This window comes from Girardinichthys multiradiatus, chromosome 20, assembly GCF_021462225.1.
Source record: "Girardinichthys multiradiatus isolate DD_20200921_A chromosome 20, DD_fGirMul_XY1, whole genome shotgun sequence".
Lineage (NCBI taxonomy): Eukaryota > Metazoa > Chordata > Actinopteri > Cyprinodontiformes > Goodeidae > Girardinichthys > Girardinichthys multiradiatus.
In genome coordinates, this window is record NC_061812.1 from 31,038,766 (window position 1) to 31,055,364 (window position 16,599).

Here is a 16,599-nt window from a genome sequence, read left to right on the forward strand (position 1 = left end):
TACACCTCCTGTATTTGTTTATTGCTCTTTCATAGGGTGCCTTTATAAAAATGATGGCAAACAACCTGAGAGATTGCAACGATAACACCGCTTGAGAAGGCTAAAATGCTAAAGAGACCTTCATCTTCGATGGGGAGGAAAAAGAAAACAAAAAACAGGTAAACAAGCTGAGAAGATTGTTATAACTTTGATAGGGCACAAAGCTGCCATCATAACTCTCATCTTAAAATAAAAGGTCATATAAACAGGCCCTGTGTCACAGTATTAAAAACAGACATATTTTTGTTTAAGATTAACTCCTTGCAGGGCACCAAAGTCAGGGTGTAAATAAGGCACAGAGGTGTTAAATTGATAGAAAGGATCAAAATGAAACTTGATCAACAAATCAATACTTCCGGTTTCAAGTCAGACAATATATTTTATCCTGATAAAGCAGGTAACAAACCTCCATATAACATGACTTTGGACTCTAATGCAGTTTTTGCTTCACAGCATCCATATGGCAGTTTGTCCCACAGTTCCTACAAATGTAAATACTTAAACCATGATTTTAAAAAATGCAGCTCTAAAACTTAAATGTTCTGTAAGTGTTCAAATGGCTGCGCTCTAATAAAAGCCAGCCTGAAAGCTTCAAATTGTCGATCCTTAGTGAATGTGAACAGATTCTGTAGCAAAGAAGCCCAGTATGATGAGTCAGGCTTACTGGTCAACCCCGACTGCTCTTTTGGTTCGTTTCCGTGGCGATGTTTTTGGCGAAGGCTCTGGAAAATCAGAAGTAAATATCAAACTTACATAGAATCAAGTTACTGTTTTTAAACTTAAAAAAAAAAAAAACTACAGGAAAACTAATGTAACATAGCTGAAACTGATGCTGTGTATTATTATTTATTGCATATATAATAAAATGCAACATACTCATGGCATTAAGAGTCTCCTGAGGAATCCAGCTGATGTCTACATCGTTTACTCCAGTGGTACCCTTCTCTATTTTCACAGAAATCCTTTTCCTCTGCAGAAAACAAAGTGAAAAATATAATATTTTTTTAAAGAGGCCCTGCAAAAGCACTCATACAGCTTGAACTTCAATGTGTTTTACTGGGATTTGTAGACCAAAATAACATACTGCATGGTTGTGAAAATACAGGACAATCAGCGGTTTTATAGATGTTTTTTTTCAAATAAAAACTGGAAAAGTGGGGCACGCAGCCACTTTACTCTGATACCACTGAATAAAATGCAGCATAACCAATTATCATCAGAATTATCTCCATAAAATTCCAGATGTTCTGGGAAGGCCTCGGAAGTTTGTTAAAGAACATCAGTGAAGAAACAGCATCATGGAGACCAAGATACACAACAGAGGTCAGACATTTAGTTGTGCAGAAGCTTAAAGCAGTTAGGGATATAAAACAATATCTTAATATTTTTACATATCACAGAGCACTGTTCCATCGTCAAAGCAAGAGAACAGCATGGCACAACTGCAAACCTAACAAGATATATAGGGCTGTCCAGCTAAACTGATAGTCTAGGAAAGAAAAACATTACTAAAAGAAGCAGCCAAGAGGCACATGCTAACACTGGAGGAGCTGTAGAGATCTAAAGCTCAGGTGAGAGAACAACATTTATGTAAGAATGGTAAGAAGAAAGCAATTGTTGAACAACAATCCTAAGAAGTTCCATTTGCAGTTTGCAACAGTCATGTAGGACAACGTTTCTTAGTCCAGGTCCTTAGGGCCCACTCTTCTGCATGTTTTTCATGTGTATCTGCACCAGCACACCAAATTCAAATGACTGCATTCCCTCCTCAGCATGTTGCTGTGCTGCAGAAGCCTATTAATCACCTATTTATTTAAGTCACCTGTGTGGCAGCAGGGACACAACCACAAAATATGCTGGACAGCACCACTGATGTAGGAGACACAGCAAACATGTGGTGCTCTGATCAGGAGAGACCAAATTTTAACTTTCTGGCGTATATATAAAATACTACATGTGCATGGTGGTGGCAGCATCATGCTATGGAGATGCTTCCCCAAAAAACATTTATTGCATTTTCACACATAGAAGCAAGGGGGACTTCCTCATCACATCTACATCTGTAGATCAAGTTCATGTGAAGATGCATTCATCCACAAAATAGTGCAAATTACTAAACAAATGCATACCGTCCTGGTTTCCAGAACCTGATACATCCCAAAGAGTAGCAGGGCCACCAGTCCACCCAGGAACACGTACATGAACATTCTGCAAACACAAAACAAAATCACATCTTCCCCCTAATGAGTTACAGGCACACAGGAGCACAAAAAAGCCCGCATTAAAGAGCTGGTTGTTGTTCCATCGACAAACTCGGCAGGCAAATTATACTTTTTCAGTGAGACTTAAGGAAGGTGTGCACTTTGTTTGCTCATCTAGTTTCCCGCAGGCAGTTTGTGCTTCGTGCAGCAACTTAACACAGACATATCATCTCTTTGTGTAATTTTCACACTATTTTGACAGGTTGCTACAAGCCTTTTAAATATTCTGGAGGAGCTGGTGCTGTGAAGAAGAGCTGAAAGAACAAATAAGGGGAAGCTTGGAAAAATACTGTGATTCTAAATAATTTATGCAGAGCTGAGTTGCACAAACTGATTTAATTGCATTCATTTGTTCACTCACAAGGATGCAGGAATTTAAGGGTAGTGCAATTGCTTGTGGTCTTCCTTGTATTTCTGCACTTTGCAAACTTTGCAGAAGCACAGCAACACACCTTATCTACATGTTCAAAGTATGTCAGCGACAGGATATGACAGACATGTTAGTGAAAGGTCTTACGTTTCTCCATCAAGTCCCTCTTCCCGCTCCGTTATGGTGACTGTCTGGTTGTAAATGGCTGACTGGAAGATGTTGCCCTGAATAAAGACAAATGTTTGAAAGGAAATGCACGTCTGGTGTTGTCGGTATCAATTCAAACCCATCGAAGGATAAATCTTTCAAAGACAGCTCTTGATGTTACAGTTAACTAGGGATGCACGATATATCGCCAATAGCATCGGTATCGACAGATGTTAGTCGGTTTTTAACATATAGGTATCGGCCCATTAAGTAAAACTGGGCCGATATTAACAAGCAGTGCTTATTTGCATCATGTCGTGTTTGTGTGTGTGGGAGGGGGCTGGGAGGTGGTTGGCCATGTGGCATCGGTTTAAGCATGTACTTCGGTGAGAGTGATGCAACGCAACATTGTGGGGTCAATTTTTAATTGGTCTCGAAAGAGTAGGGAGACATAATAATATCTGTAAATACTGGCTCAGATTTTTTATTTTATTGGTGGATCCCTACAGTTAACCATAAATAAATTGTTGAAACAATGAAGTAGAACACATCCTGGCTGTTAAGCCCTGCTTTTTACAACATTTATACATTATTAGTAATCAGTTCATCGTGATTTTACATATTATACAGTCCTATATGGAGGGACAAAAGTGCCCCAGTAAAATAAATAACTTTTCATATAAAAATATTTTGATAGTTTATATAGAACTGTAATAAATATTTAAAATAAATAATTTCCTAAAAACATGTATGTAAACATGTAAAAGTATTAATCACAATCCAAAAATTTTATGAATTAATCCACAATTAATTTGAAGATTTCAATTTATTAAATGTTTTAAAGCATTCATAAAAATATAAGCATTCTTTAACGTATTTTAAATGTCCTTTGCAATAGTTTAGCCTAAAATAATATAAAACATCACTACAACTCATCAAATAGACTAACATCTGATTGGTCATTGGCACAGCAGTTGAACTGCTAACCAATCACCTTTACTGTAACAGTATTAGCCCTGCTGACTGACTTTGATAGGAGAGGCTGGCGGTGGTAATAAAGTCATGATGCAGCAACAGGATGATAAAGTAGCTAAATAAATATTTAAAAAATTGTTTCCAATTTTAAAATATAATGAATTAACATTTCCTCTCACCTCAGAATCCAGATAGTTAAGGAGGATGACCAGACCAAACGGCCGGCCGGCCATGGCCTGAGCTGGGATAAACGAGTACTCAAAGGAGGCCTGAGCCTGGGGCTGGACTACAGTGTTCAGGGGCAATGCTGTGAACTAGAAATGCACAAAGGATTAGGCAATCATTCATTGGCTATGATTAAAGAAATTCAATGCTGAATGTGTATTTTTTTTTTTTTTATCTTGGTATTCTAATAAAACAAAGCTCAACTAAAATACAGTGTAACCGTTAAATGAAACTTAATATGTTCATTATTGTGATACATTTACAAGTGTTGGACTTTTTGTAAAACTCAGGGAGATATTTTAGACACAATATATAAATATGTGATGATTATTCTACACGTCACTTACATTCTGAATGTAGAACTGAAAATCTTGGGGATAACGGAAAGAAGCCTCCAGGGACTGAACTGTGAAAGTCTGAACTCCTTTATTGGTGAAACCCACGAGAAACCTCACAATTTCATTGGCTGGAAACTCTGAATACATCACAAATACAAAGCCACTTCTTTTACCTTCCAATTTCATCACTTTACGAGTCATTTGTACAATATTTTATTTTATATTTTACTATAAAATTTGTAAAAAATACCCCACAACTTTAAATTTTTGAACAACCTTCGCCTGTGATGAAGACGATGATAGTGTCGGCATCAGAGTGTGAAGTTACAAGTTTTTCAGCCGCTTCATCCAAGTCATCTTCACCTCCGTCCTGATGGTGAACACAGAACCACCTCGTAACAGCGTGTACATTTCTGCAGCATGATCACAGACACTCTACTTACCGGGTTTTGTATCTGATCTTCTACAAGCATCTCGTCATCATCTTCCTCCTCGTCTACTGCAGCATCTGCGTCCTCGGCTGAGTCTGATTCTGCATAGACTGGGCCTGCAAGACATAAAGCAGCAAGAGGCTGGAATCGGAGGAAGGCTCCAGCTGGTTAAGCTTAGAAAGATGTGTTTTGGTATTCATCTAAAATATTAAATTATGCAAAATCCTGGTTAATAACAGATGATAAGAATATAATTTTTCAACTAACATGATTTTTACTTCAATAGAAGATTCTTTGTATTTATTTGTGAAATAATAAATGTTATTTATTTATTTCTTCATACAGAAAAAAGTGAAACCTGTAAGTTATTGCTTCAGTGTATATGAACTAAACATGGTGTCCATATTTTTAGCATAGTTTTGGTTGGGTCCAAAAGTAATTGACCTATGATTTAAAGTCATATTAATCATAATCGTGAAATAATTTACACAATCTGTTTGAAGCACCGAGGAATGCAGGTAGCCCCCTCCCCTATCTGCTGCTGTGCACTGCCAGTCAGCTTGCTAAAAGACATCCACAATACTTTTCCCTCACTTAAAAGAACAAATCTGATTTTTTGAAAATATTTTCAGAATAATCTCATACATGCCTAAGTTTATCTGGAAGAATCCAACTCTTTATTTGTGGCGAAGAGTTCAAACACTCTACAGAATGCAGATTTCATGTTTTATACAAAAATAAAACTATTGGAAAAGTTACACTATTCTAAATTGAGTGTTATACTGTGTTATTCACTGTTTATGCACCTGATACAATCTGCCGCGGTGAAATGAACGGCAGCAGAGCATTACAAGTCAAAACCAGAACATGGGTCAGTGAACGGAGAAAGAAACAAAGTGAGATTCCCTTCTTATCTATGGTGACGTGTCCCAGCAGGAGGGAGCTGCTGCCGGCTGCTGTTTCTAGCCCAGACCGCTAAATAAGCCTGGACAAAAATCCAGAAACATGAAGTACCACACAAAATAACTTTATTATAGGTTTCTTTTTACAAATATTTATAAGCGGTGATCATTTTCATTCAAATCGATCACAGATAAGTTGCGTTATAATATTGCTGTAATGGATTGATATAAAATACGCGCACATTTAGTAGTGGGAATAATTCATGCTGAGGAGTTTAGTGGCTGTGCCACGTCAATATGGACTCATTGCGTTTTTTGTTAACAGCGAACAAAAAGCGAGGAGAAAAGCGAAACTCTGCTTTATAGAGTGACTAAACACTTACCGACAGATATTAACCCACAGGGGAAGGCCAGCAAGAAAAGCAGCAGGAGTTTTGATCCGAAACCAAACATTTTTGCAGACTTGAAAGCTGACGTTTATAACACATCAGCGTCTGGGAGAAGAGAGGGCAGCGGGAGAGCAGGAGGTGGGAGAAAAAGAGCTGGACACGCCTCTAGAAGGCGTGTGATGCATTCAAAGGCAACTCCGAAATGGGATATACCATTTTCTTAATAATGTAATAATAAACATCTGTGATTGTTTGTGAATTCAATGTTTAAACGAATAATAATAAAAAAAGAAAATACAAACATAATAATATGCGTAAAACGATTAAACGATCTTATTTATATTCACTCATCCATTGTCTATACCCGCTTATTGTAGCAGGGTCGCGGATGGTGGTATAGGTGGTAATGGAAGAGGGGAAGGGTCCCCCCTGGACAGGTCGCCAGTCCATCACAAGACAAAACAAAGACACACATGACAAACAACCAAGCATCACTTTCTAATACACATGTTTATGAAAAGGCCTTATCATTCAGTCTGGGAACACAAGCAGAGAAATTTACATTTTACATTTTCATTAACAAAATAAAAATGAATAAATGTTTAGATTGCGCTGGTGAATAAGAAACACATTGCTCGGATTAAACATTTGGACTCGTTTTTACATATTCTGATAGGTATCAACAGCAGGACTGAATATGGCCATAATCCTAACATAAACATAAACATCCTAATGTTTGCTTGAATTCATGAAGCACCACAGAGGTAATTGTGATGTTTGTATTTAGGTCCTGGTAATGGTTCTTAGTTTGGACAACTGATGACTTGCACAAACACACAAAGATATGATTGGAGGCCTAAATTAGATTTATTTGATTATAGTCACCTGAAAACTCAGGTTTAATTTTGTTCCTAACTTGCAAAGACCATCATTAAAACTTACACTTACAGCTTATAACAGTTTCAGTCCACACTGGGATTTACTTCAGCACAGTCTCCTTGAAGCTAAATTTAATTGTGGTTTACCATATAGTGGAGTTCTGCTGGGAACGTTTGGCGGAGCCCTCGGCCAGGGATCTATTCAACTCCCACTTTTGGCAGATTTTTTACCAGATTCTCGGGGAGGTCAGAGACATACACTCCAAGTGGACTATGTTCTCTGCTTCTATTGTCGATGCTGCCGCCCATAGCTGTGGCCGTAAGGTCTGTGGTGCCTGTCGCAGAGGCAATCCTCGGACCCGGTGGTGGACACTGGCAGTAAGGGATGCCGTCAAGCTGAAGAAGGAGTCCTATCGCCTGTGGTTGGCTTGTGAGACTACTGAGGCGGCCAATGTTCATGCCAATGATGACTGTAGGTAGAGTTCTGACCAACACCGTATGAAATGTTAAAATACATCAGCGTCATCTCAAGTAAAGGTGCCAAACCAGTAATGCCACAGGAACATCGCTGTCCTAGAAACTTATATGTGGGGGCACATGTGTAACTCTAATAATTCAGTCATTTGAAATGGACATTGTACTCGTCTAAATTCTTAATGCCCACACATCCCCAATAGACTGTTATTTTCTGTCAAATTAAATTTTTTCTTAAGACTTAAAAGTTCACATCATCTGAGTCAACTGTTAGCCACGATTATTCAAAGAAGACTACATATTATTGAGTAAATCGAAAAAAACTATATAAATAAGAAAATGCACCATATTCCATTGTGTAGCCAAAAGTAATGTTTTATCTTGCTATGTTATTTTGCAGTAATTTACTGCCACATTAACATGTGTATGTACTGTACAGGCAATATGCATTTCAGAAGATGCTTCCAGAGATTCTCAGGCCTGACTGTCTATCTTGCCTGTTGTTCCTTTGATGCTCTCAGAGTCTAAAAAAAGCTTGTGGTTTTCTGCAAAAGCACACATCCTGTGACAGCCCTTTGAGAAAAAAAAAATAACACAGACGAGCCTCCTGCGAACCATCAGAGTGTGCAGGCTGAAGCATGCTTCACACTCTGTAGAGTTGTTCAGCTAAAGTAAGAATCAGTATAAAGAGTTGGAAGTTTAATTTTAAAGCATTTTATATCATGGTAGAACCTGGAAATCAGACACAAGCATCGGGTAAGTCTTGAAAGAAGAAAGTCAAATTAGTTGCAAAAGAGTGAACAGGAGATTCAAAAGATGAGTTTGATATTTAGGTTTAAAATTTCAACATAAAGATATTTAGTAATTATGCACATAATTTAAGAGACAGATTTATTTCTAAGGAATTCAATGCTAAAGGTAGAGAACTGTAGACTACATTGCGTTCTGCAGCAGGTATAGTCATAACATTTTGAGTGAACTTTTTATGTGTTAACCACCTACTTTACTTTTAAAAGTACATCAATAGCTCTACTGTTTTTAAAAGCTGTCTAATTTAATTGTTTTTTTAATGTCTCAAACCTCTCCAGTGTTACCAAATCTGAAATTGCCTAAACAGGAATCTCCACCAAACTTTGAGCCAAACATGCAACCACCTGCCAGTATTTTTATTGTGCAACTATTAGATTAAAGTTGTTTTATAATGCATTTAACATAATTTGTTATATGAAGGCAATTTTAACATAGTTCAGTTCGTTTTGTAGGTTTTATATCAAATATGTTGGTATTTTTTTTGTTCTGACACTGCATAGGGTTGTTTACAAATAAACTGTTTCCAAAAAAACAGAAAATAATGCAGGAAGTCTAAAAGTGAGTGAATATATTACCTCACAGCGACTGCGCTCTTATATAGTTTTTTTTCCTATGTTTGGTCATTTTAGTCAAAATAAACAGGCACTCAAATACAATTAATTAGTGAAGATTATTTGACCTGAACAATTACATAACCATCCTTCAAGCAGTTTAATTTATGTGTAAATGCTACACAGGTTATTTTAGGATTGATGTTGAAGTTTTATTTTTTACTCATATGGCAATCCAGAGGTGCTGTGGTGAAGCACCTTCAGCACCTTTGGATCTAATGAGTGCTTTTAGCTGTAACAAGGTCTAGACTGCTCCACAGAGGTGAAGGTGCCTTTGCAGCCTTAACTTCTAAACTTTGGACCGAACTGTCCCCACATATCAGACAGGTTTCAGCTCTCAGCGTTTTTAGGCCTCATTTTAAAACACATCTGCGCTCATTGACCTTCAATACAACATTAGAGTTGACGTTTTCATTTGGTTTAATATTTAATTGGTTTTATTTTTTATAGTTTATGTATATTTTGTGTTGTTATTCTTCGATTTTATGCATGCACCTCGGCCAATGCAGCAGTTGCTTTTATATGTTTTAGTAAACATGAAACAAAAATAAAAATAAGAGAAGCAGACTGATATAGATGTAACATTTCTTATTTATTACACATTTGCGTTTACGTAGTTGGTAAAAATGTTGCTAAATGCACACAGACACGTACGCAGCTCTCCCACACTGGTGACATTTTACATGAAAGGTCATGTCTGCATTGCAGTACATCTACAAGACAATCCGATGCATCTAGGGTTTATAAAGCACACAACGGAAATGTTTAAAATCATGGCAATCCTGTTATCACGTGAAAAAAAACTTTTAGTTTCCTATGACAGCAAACACTGACATACTGTTACTTTAGAACCTGTGTTGTAGGTTCTCATGATTATTTACAGCATCAAATTAACCTTTAACTAACAACATAATGCGGTCTAGATCGGCTTGTAGTTGTTTATTAGCTTAGTGGTCATGAAAGAGGTCACGTCCTACTCTGAAAACCAAATACTTTACTACACTCAGAAAGATAAACACGATCGATATATTATTTACTTTCCATTTTTGCCACACTGTGTAGCAAAGCAAGGCCAGAATAACTATTTTCCAATAGACTAACAAGAATTAATGTTTAATAATTTTTTGAGGGACTCTTTCACATCCATTCTTCCTGCCAAAAAGCTCTTAGCTCTGCAAGATTCATGAGTTCCCCTGCACACACCACTCTTTTGAGATCTGTTTTTTTACAGTTTTAATGATATGTGGGTCATGGGAAAACCTTCAGAAAGTTTTTTTCTGTCAAGGCCCTCCGCTGTTTATTTTATAGCACATGTAGTAATCAATATTGTGTTTAAACCTTTTTGTGAAGAGCTTTTTACAGATAATGGTAGTAACATAGCGACTATTAAAAACGTACGTTCTATCTTATTCAGGCTGAACCCTGAGTAAAGTAGTCTTTTGGACTGTAAAAGATTGAGTTTACAGCTTTTGCTAACTCCTCATGATAAATGGTATACTTTTGCAAACCAGAAAAACTAAAAGGTTTGAATTTCACATAATATAATTTTAATATATATGAAAATATAATCAACACATGACAATAAGGTAAATTGAAGCTTAATATGCATGAAATATTTTTAACCTCCCATTTTTCCACACTTAAAATAACTGTCATGTAATGCAGTAGTGTTGCAGAACAAAAAGGGTATTGACTTAGGGCAGTAAATGTCGGAGCAATTAACAACACAAACCTTTTCGAATGGTTTTTGATGTAGGAAATAAATTAAACATGCTTTGGTGAATTTTCTTTCCTGCAACACCTAAAAAAAAAAGTTGCTTGCACATCCATGCTTGCAAAAATCTCTGTGAAACCACATCTTCTGATGACATCCAGTCAGAGCTGTGATCTAAACCATGTTGTCAGGATGCAAACTGAGTGCATGACGTTTGTCGTAGTGTTGCTTCTTTTCATGCAGTATTTATTCATCTGTGTCCTGAGGCTTACTTCGAAATGTTTAGAAGGATTTATATATTATACTACAAATATAGTTTTAAAGTCATTTTTAGAATGTAGGATAAATAATTAATGCAAAAGCAAATTAGACTGAGAAACATTAGAATCCGATTCATGTCAGCTTCACAGTGCAAGATAATGTGTCATAGCTGAGTTGTTTCATACTTTGCATGCTGCCCAGGCATACTTTATGCATTATAATAAATGTGTGTATTGGGGATTCTTTTCTTTTTGTTTTAAATGATATGTTCCCTCTACACATAATGTCATTCTTTCTAAAATTTTCGAAAATAGACTTCGGTTGATGGTGTGATGCAGTTGTGGTGAACACTACGACCTCACTGAGCAGAGTGGGTATTTCTTTGTGGTGGCGCAGTTGGTAGCACTGTTGCCTTGCAGCAAGAAGGTCCTGGGTTTGATTCCCGGCCTGGGGTCTTTCTGCATGGAGTTTGCATGTTCTCCCCATGCATGCGTGGGTTCTCACCGGGTACTCCGGCTTCCTCCCACAGTCCAAAGACATGCCTGTTAGGTTAATTGGTAACTCTAAATTGCCCTTAGGTGTATGAATGACTGTGTACGTGGTTGTTTGTGTGTTGCCCTGCGATGGACTGGCGACCTGTCCAGGATGTACCCCGCCTCTCGCCCATAAACTGCTGGAGATAGGCACCAGCTCCCCTGCGACCCACTATGGAATAAGTGGTAGAAAATGACTCTGACTTTATGTTCTGCCTGTGTGTCTTACAGGGTCTCCTATTGCACCAACTTCTCCGAGCGGTCCAAATACGTTGGGTAAATATAACAACTATATACACATATTCAGGGTACATATAGTGGATGGTAAAATGGATGATTTTGCTCCATAATAGCTAATTGTTGTTACTTCAGCCTAAAATTATAATATGTCAAATAAAACAGTAATTTATAGCTGTTGCACTTTTCAGATTTTGTCTCATTGCAATCGCAAACTTCAATGGTTTATTGGGATTTTGTGTGCCGAAACAACATATTGTGGTGCACAATTGTAAATCAGAAGTAAAGTTTTAAACATTTTGTAATCTCTTGTAAGCTAAAAATGAAGGTGTGCTTTTGTTCTTAGCTCACTTTAGACTTCTGAACACACCATCTCCGCTACAAACGTGGTGGGGGAAGCATTATGCTGTGGGAACCCTTTTCTTTAGCATCTACAGAAAAACTGTTAGATGCTGAAAAAAACTTTAGACTGTGGTTGAGGTCCATCTAGAAGTGTAAAGCTGGTAAAGAAATAGCGCAAAAGACTTGTGGCCATAACTGTGTGATAGTGCAAAGCATTGACATAAAGCATTGATATATGCTATATATATATATATATATATATATATATATATATATATATATATATACACAAATGGCGAGGTTCTGTTAATATATTCAGGTCATGACCTCAAGCAGACACTGGGAGCTGCGATAGAGTGGCTGGGATGAGAGTCAGTTCCTCTAGGTCTGAGGCCATGGTTCTTAACTGGGAAATGGTGTCTTGCTTTCTTCAGGTTGGGGTTGTCTTTACCTGAAGCGGAGGAGTTTAGATATCTTGGTAACTTGTTCATGAGTGATGGTAAATTGCCGCGGGAGATGGACAGACAGACTTTGTCTGTAGTTATGACAGTATTGCTCCAGTCTGTACTGGAGGAAGAGCTGAGCCAATAAACATAGCTCTCAAATTACTGGTCCGTCTACATTTTGACTCTCACATATCCATCATCTCATCTTGAACGTGAAGAAAACAAAGGAGATGATTGCAGATTTTAAGAGAAACAAGTATGGGTCAAACACAATTTGCATCATAGGAGGAGTAGAGGTGGTTAAGGAGTGTCAATAGCTCAGTGTTCACCTGAACAACAGACTGGAGTGGCAATACAGCTGTGAAGCTGTCTACAAGAAAGGACAGAGCAGACTTTCTTCTTGAGGAAGCTTAGGACCTTCTGTGTTTGCAGCAAGATGCTGCAAGTTTTCTGTAAGTCTGCTGTGGAGAGTGTGATCTCTTCTACCATCATCTGCTGCGGTAGCATCATCAAAGCCAGGGACTAAAAAAGCTCAACAAACTAATAAAGAAGGCTGGCTCTGTTCTGGGGGCTCCTCTAGAGCCTCTGGAGATCATTGTGCAAAGAAGGATTCTTCATAAAATGAAGAACATTATGGAGAACCCTGAGGATCCTCTTCATGGGACTGTTGTACAACAACAGAGTGTCTTCAGTCAGAGGCTTCTTCAGATCTGCTGTAAGACGGAGCGCTACAGGAGATCATTCCTGCCCACAGCCATCATTATCTACAACGTCTCTTTGAAGAAACCTGTATAATATGATCTACAACAACATTTAATTTCCCTTTGGGATTAATGAAGTATTTTTGAATATGAATTAAATTGATTACCTCATGATCATGAGGTGAGCAGCTGCGTCATCAGTGGGAGGCTTAGAACAGAGCTGCTGCTCCTCCACATCAAAAGAATTCCGTTGAGGGTGTTTGGGAATGTGATCAAGATGCCTGCTGGGCACCTCCTGGACCAGGAACCCCTGCAACCTGATTGTAGATGAGTAGAAGACAATGGATGGATGTATGGATTAAAAAAATGTGAACATCATCAATCCTTTTCCTTCATTACAATTATGCACTACCTTCTCTTGGTCTATCACATAAAATCCCAGTTAAGTACTTTGAAGTTTGTCATTGTAATGTGCTAAATGTGAAAATATTGGATATGTTTGCAGGGTAAAGATTTTGCTAGGATTTCGTTCCTTACAGTTGTGCATCTACTTTTCCACAGAGGATGAATGGTTGAAAACACAAGCAAACTTGATCGTCCTCAGTACAGTGCTGGTAATCTCACTACTGCTAAACTTGTTTTGGTGTTTGTCAAAGGTCTGCTCAGGTAATCATATAATTTTTTCTTTCATATTTTTTCATACATATAAGGAAAAGAGAATTCTTGTACATAATGGTGAATGTATGATTATTCATGTTGCAACAGGAAAAGGAAGATATCAGTGCAGGAAAAAACAAAGGTATGTAGCTCATGTTGTATGGAAGCAAATTAAGTCACGATGTTTTTCTTTCCTCTGATTAAACAAGAAAAAAACTCACGGCCAGTTTTCATCTTTTATTGTGAAATTCAAGTCGGAGTTCAAGACAGATGGAGGACAATCCAATTTATGGAAATTTAAGCTACATGGATGCAAGTAGGTACTCTGTGTGTCTTTGTGCGTGTGTTAACATGTTGGAAGGTACATTTGTACAGTTAGCTGCATCAACTATGATGTTGTCGTCCACAGGTGTAGGTGTGTACACAGACGCTGCTACTCTTCACCCATCATTGAGCTCTTCATCTTTAAGGAATCCTCAGAGGGTCAATCCTGACTCACAGGTAGAGCCTTTAGGTTCTCAACTAATCAAAGTATTTATCAACCAAATACTGATTTTTTTGTTTTTGTTTTTTTGTCTCTTTCCAGTCCAAAAATCAGGAATGCTATGCTAACCTAACCCTGAAGGCTCCCAGGCCACAGTCTGGGCGCATCTCTCCAAAGATCCAGCTTGCCGTTATGGGACATTCAGAGGAGTCAGAGGAGCCAGAAGAAGCAGAGACAGAAGATCCTGTTAACACAGACGATGCTGTCTCCACCATGTCTGATCTGTATGCCTCTGTGCAAACTCAGCGAGCAAAATTGGTGGACGCTGAGGACGGTGAAGACTATGCAAACCATCTCTAAGGCAAACAGATCTGTTGATACTCAGACGATGATGGAGGATCTCAAAGGCTTGACCTGCCACCACGGGAGGGCACTATTTGTCATTGAATTGAACTGAGAGCTTGTGTGTAGCTACATCTCTCTAAGTGTTATTCAGCTTCAGTCAATCTCAGGACACATGGGCAGACAGGTCATTACAATTCAATCCAGTACAATTTAATTATAATGCATTTCAAGGAGATTTATGATAAAAAGTCAGAATTATAAAAAATTTAGCTATCTAATAAAACCAGCAGGTTGAACTGAAACAAAGAGAAATATTATATGGATCTATTATTTCAGTACATGTATAATTGTATTAATTTCATTAAGAGTAGAATAACCTTTGAGTGAAACTAATCACTTCTTAATGATCATTACTTTAATAACAGTTTCTATGAGAATAACACCTGTAAATACAAATTCTTTGTGTACTTTTGGTAAATTGTTGGTTCAATAAAATGATATATTTTAAACTAAATGATTTGATTATTTAAGAGTGTGACAAACAGCGACAACCAACAGCAATGAAGACATTCATAAATTAGCAATAAAAATAAAAGGTTGTAACTGATAAACACAACAATCTTTTTTTGGCACAAGAGCAAAGAAACGTTTTGAAATTTTTCTATGTTAGAAAAATGTCAGGTAAACTTAACCTTGCCAATTACTTGAAGCAAACAAAATACTTACTAACAAACTAACTAACCACAACATCCCATAACCATAAACTACCATAAGAACACTGTCCTACCTTGACCTCTCATAATGGATGGATGGAGACCAGCAGAGGAAAATACATTCAGAGCTTTTACTAAAGACAAAGGACAAGAAAAGCAATATGAAAAATCCTGCAAAGAAAGAAAACCTTTTATTTAAAGCCATTTAAAGGAAACGCAGGCCAGATTCTACTACACACAGGGGTAGTTTGGGTTTATCAACACTGAAGCATCAAGGTGTCAGCACAGTGTGACTTTACAAACTGTACATAGGTGTACGTTTGACCATGATAGCTCCTTTCTCATAGCTTGTTGATCAGTCTATTTGCAGTTAAAATAACCATCTTATTACTGTCGGACATTAAATCCGACCGAACTTTCCTTTTTTGCCATAATTATTTTTTTGCCAACTGCCAGAATTATGAGGGAGAAAAATACTTTTTCAAATATTTGTTTCTTACATTCTGAAGTTTACGCTTCTGATAGGTTAATACAGAACATATGAGTTAAATGGAGGCACACCTGTGGATGAATTTTAAGGCAACACCTCAAATGATTGCTTGTGTGACATCGTGGGAAAGTCATCAGAAATGTGAAACATTGGTATTAACCCCAGAACAAAAGCGAAGAGCCAGATTAGAGTTTACAAAAAGTCACTCATGGACAAACACATGCAATTTTGGAGCTTGTTGAAGGATTCCCAAGGCTTAAAAGAGAACTCTACTAAATACTATCTAAATGTATGTAAACCTTTGAATGAAGTGTTAAAAATGATCTCTCTCCTTATTCTGAAATTTAGCAAATATAAATAAGGAAATCTAATAAATATTAGGGATCCTATACTAAAACAAGAACATTTTTGTCAGAGTTAATGTGTTTCTTTTTAGACAGTGTATGCAAATATTTGCTTGTTGCAAATGTCTTAATGTTTTTATAAGGTGGGTGTCCAAACTGAAAATGCTTCCATGCAATCAGGTGAGTGTACAGTGCTCTCGGATAAAATGTGAAGATTCTGATAAAAATAAATTTTTCAACACTAATTTTTAGGTAAAACCAAAAAACTTAATTTCAAAAGCATCAAAACAGTGAATGAACACATATGGCATTATGTAGCAAACAAAAAACATTGTAAAAAAAACTTTAAATATGTTTTATATTTTAGATTCCTTATAGTAGCCACTCTTTGCTGTGATGACAGAAATATTAACCTTTGGTTGTCTCTCAGTGAACCTCTGGGAAGTTCTTTCAAGACTCTTTGGAAAACCATTTCAGTGTTC

The 16,599-nt window shown here is 37.3% G+C and overlaps 2 protein-coding genes across 2 annotated transcripts; one reads left to right on the forward strand and one right to left on the reverse strand.

Annotated features, from left to right (window-relative positions):
• On the reverse strand, window positions 1-6,220 carry LOC124856303 (translocon-associated protein subunit alpha-like). Its single transcript, XM_047346636.1, has 9 exons — window positions 6,072-6,220; window positions 4,799-4,902; window positions 4,632-4,725; window positions 4,365-4,492; window positions 3,972-4,106; window positions 2,818-2,894; window positions 2,169-2,247; window positions 916-1,009; window positions 1-761 (listed from the first exon to the last, which is right to left on the reverse strand). Exons 1-9 carry the CDS (start codon window positions 6,139-6,141, stop codon window positions 700-702), a joined length of 843 nt encoding a protein of 280 aa, XP_047202592.1. The 5' UTR covers window positions 6,142-6,220; the 3' UTR covers window positions 1-699.
• Window positions 6,221-8,053: 1,833 nt separating this feature from the next.
• Window positions 8,054-15,074, forward strand: LOC124857250. Its single transcript, XM_047348439.1, has 7 exons — window positions 8,054-8,185; window positions 11,590-11,634; window positions 13,646-13,750; window positions 13,850-13,883; window positions 13,996-14,057; window positions 14,151-14,242; window positions 14,328-15,074. The coding sequence occupies exons 1-7, from the start codon at window positions 8,152-8,154 to the stop codon at window positions 14,583-14,585; spliced, it is 630 nt and encodes a 209-aa protein (XP_047204395.1). The 5' UTR covers window positions 8,054-8,151; the 3' UTR covers window positions 14,586-15,074.
• Window positions 15,075-16,599: the final 1,525 nt, after the last annotated feature.

Bases quoted from the DNA above. Each gene is read 5' to 3' on its own strand.
- LOC124856303 (XM_047346636.1), bottom strand. From the start codon at position 6,141: ATGTTTGGTTTCGGATCAAAACTCCTGCTGCTTTTCTTGCTGGCCTTC. The intron at 4,726-4,798 runs GTAAGTAGAGTG...GTTCACCATCAG, and splicing joins AAGATCAGATACAAAACCCG to GACGGAGGTGAAGATGACTT. The intron at 4,107-4,364 runs GTAAGTGACGTG...GTGCATTTCTAG, and splicing joins TTCAGTTCTACATTCAGAAT to TTCACAGCATTGCCCCTGAA.
- LOC124857250 (XM_047348439.1), top strand. From the start codon at position 8,152: ATGGTAGAACCTGGAAATCAGACACAAGCATCGG. The intron at 14,058-14,150 runs GTAGGTACTCTG...TGTCGTCCACAG, and splicing joins TTTAAGCTACATGGATGCAA to GTGTAGGTGTGTACACAGAC. The intron at 14,243-14,327 runs GTAGAGCCTTTA...GTCTCTTTCCAG, and splicing joins GGGTCAATCCTGACTCACAG to TCCAAAAATCAGGAATGCTA.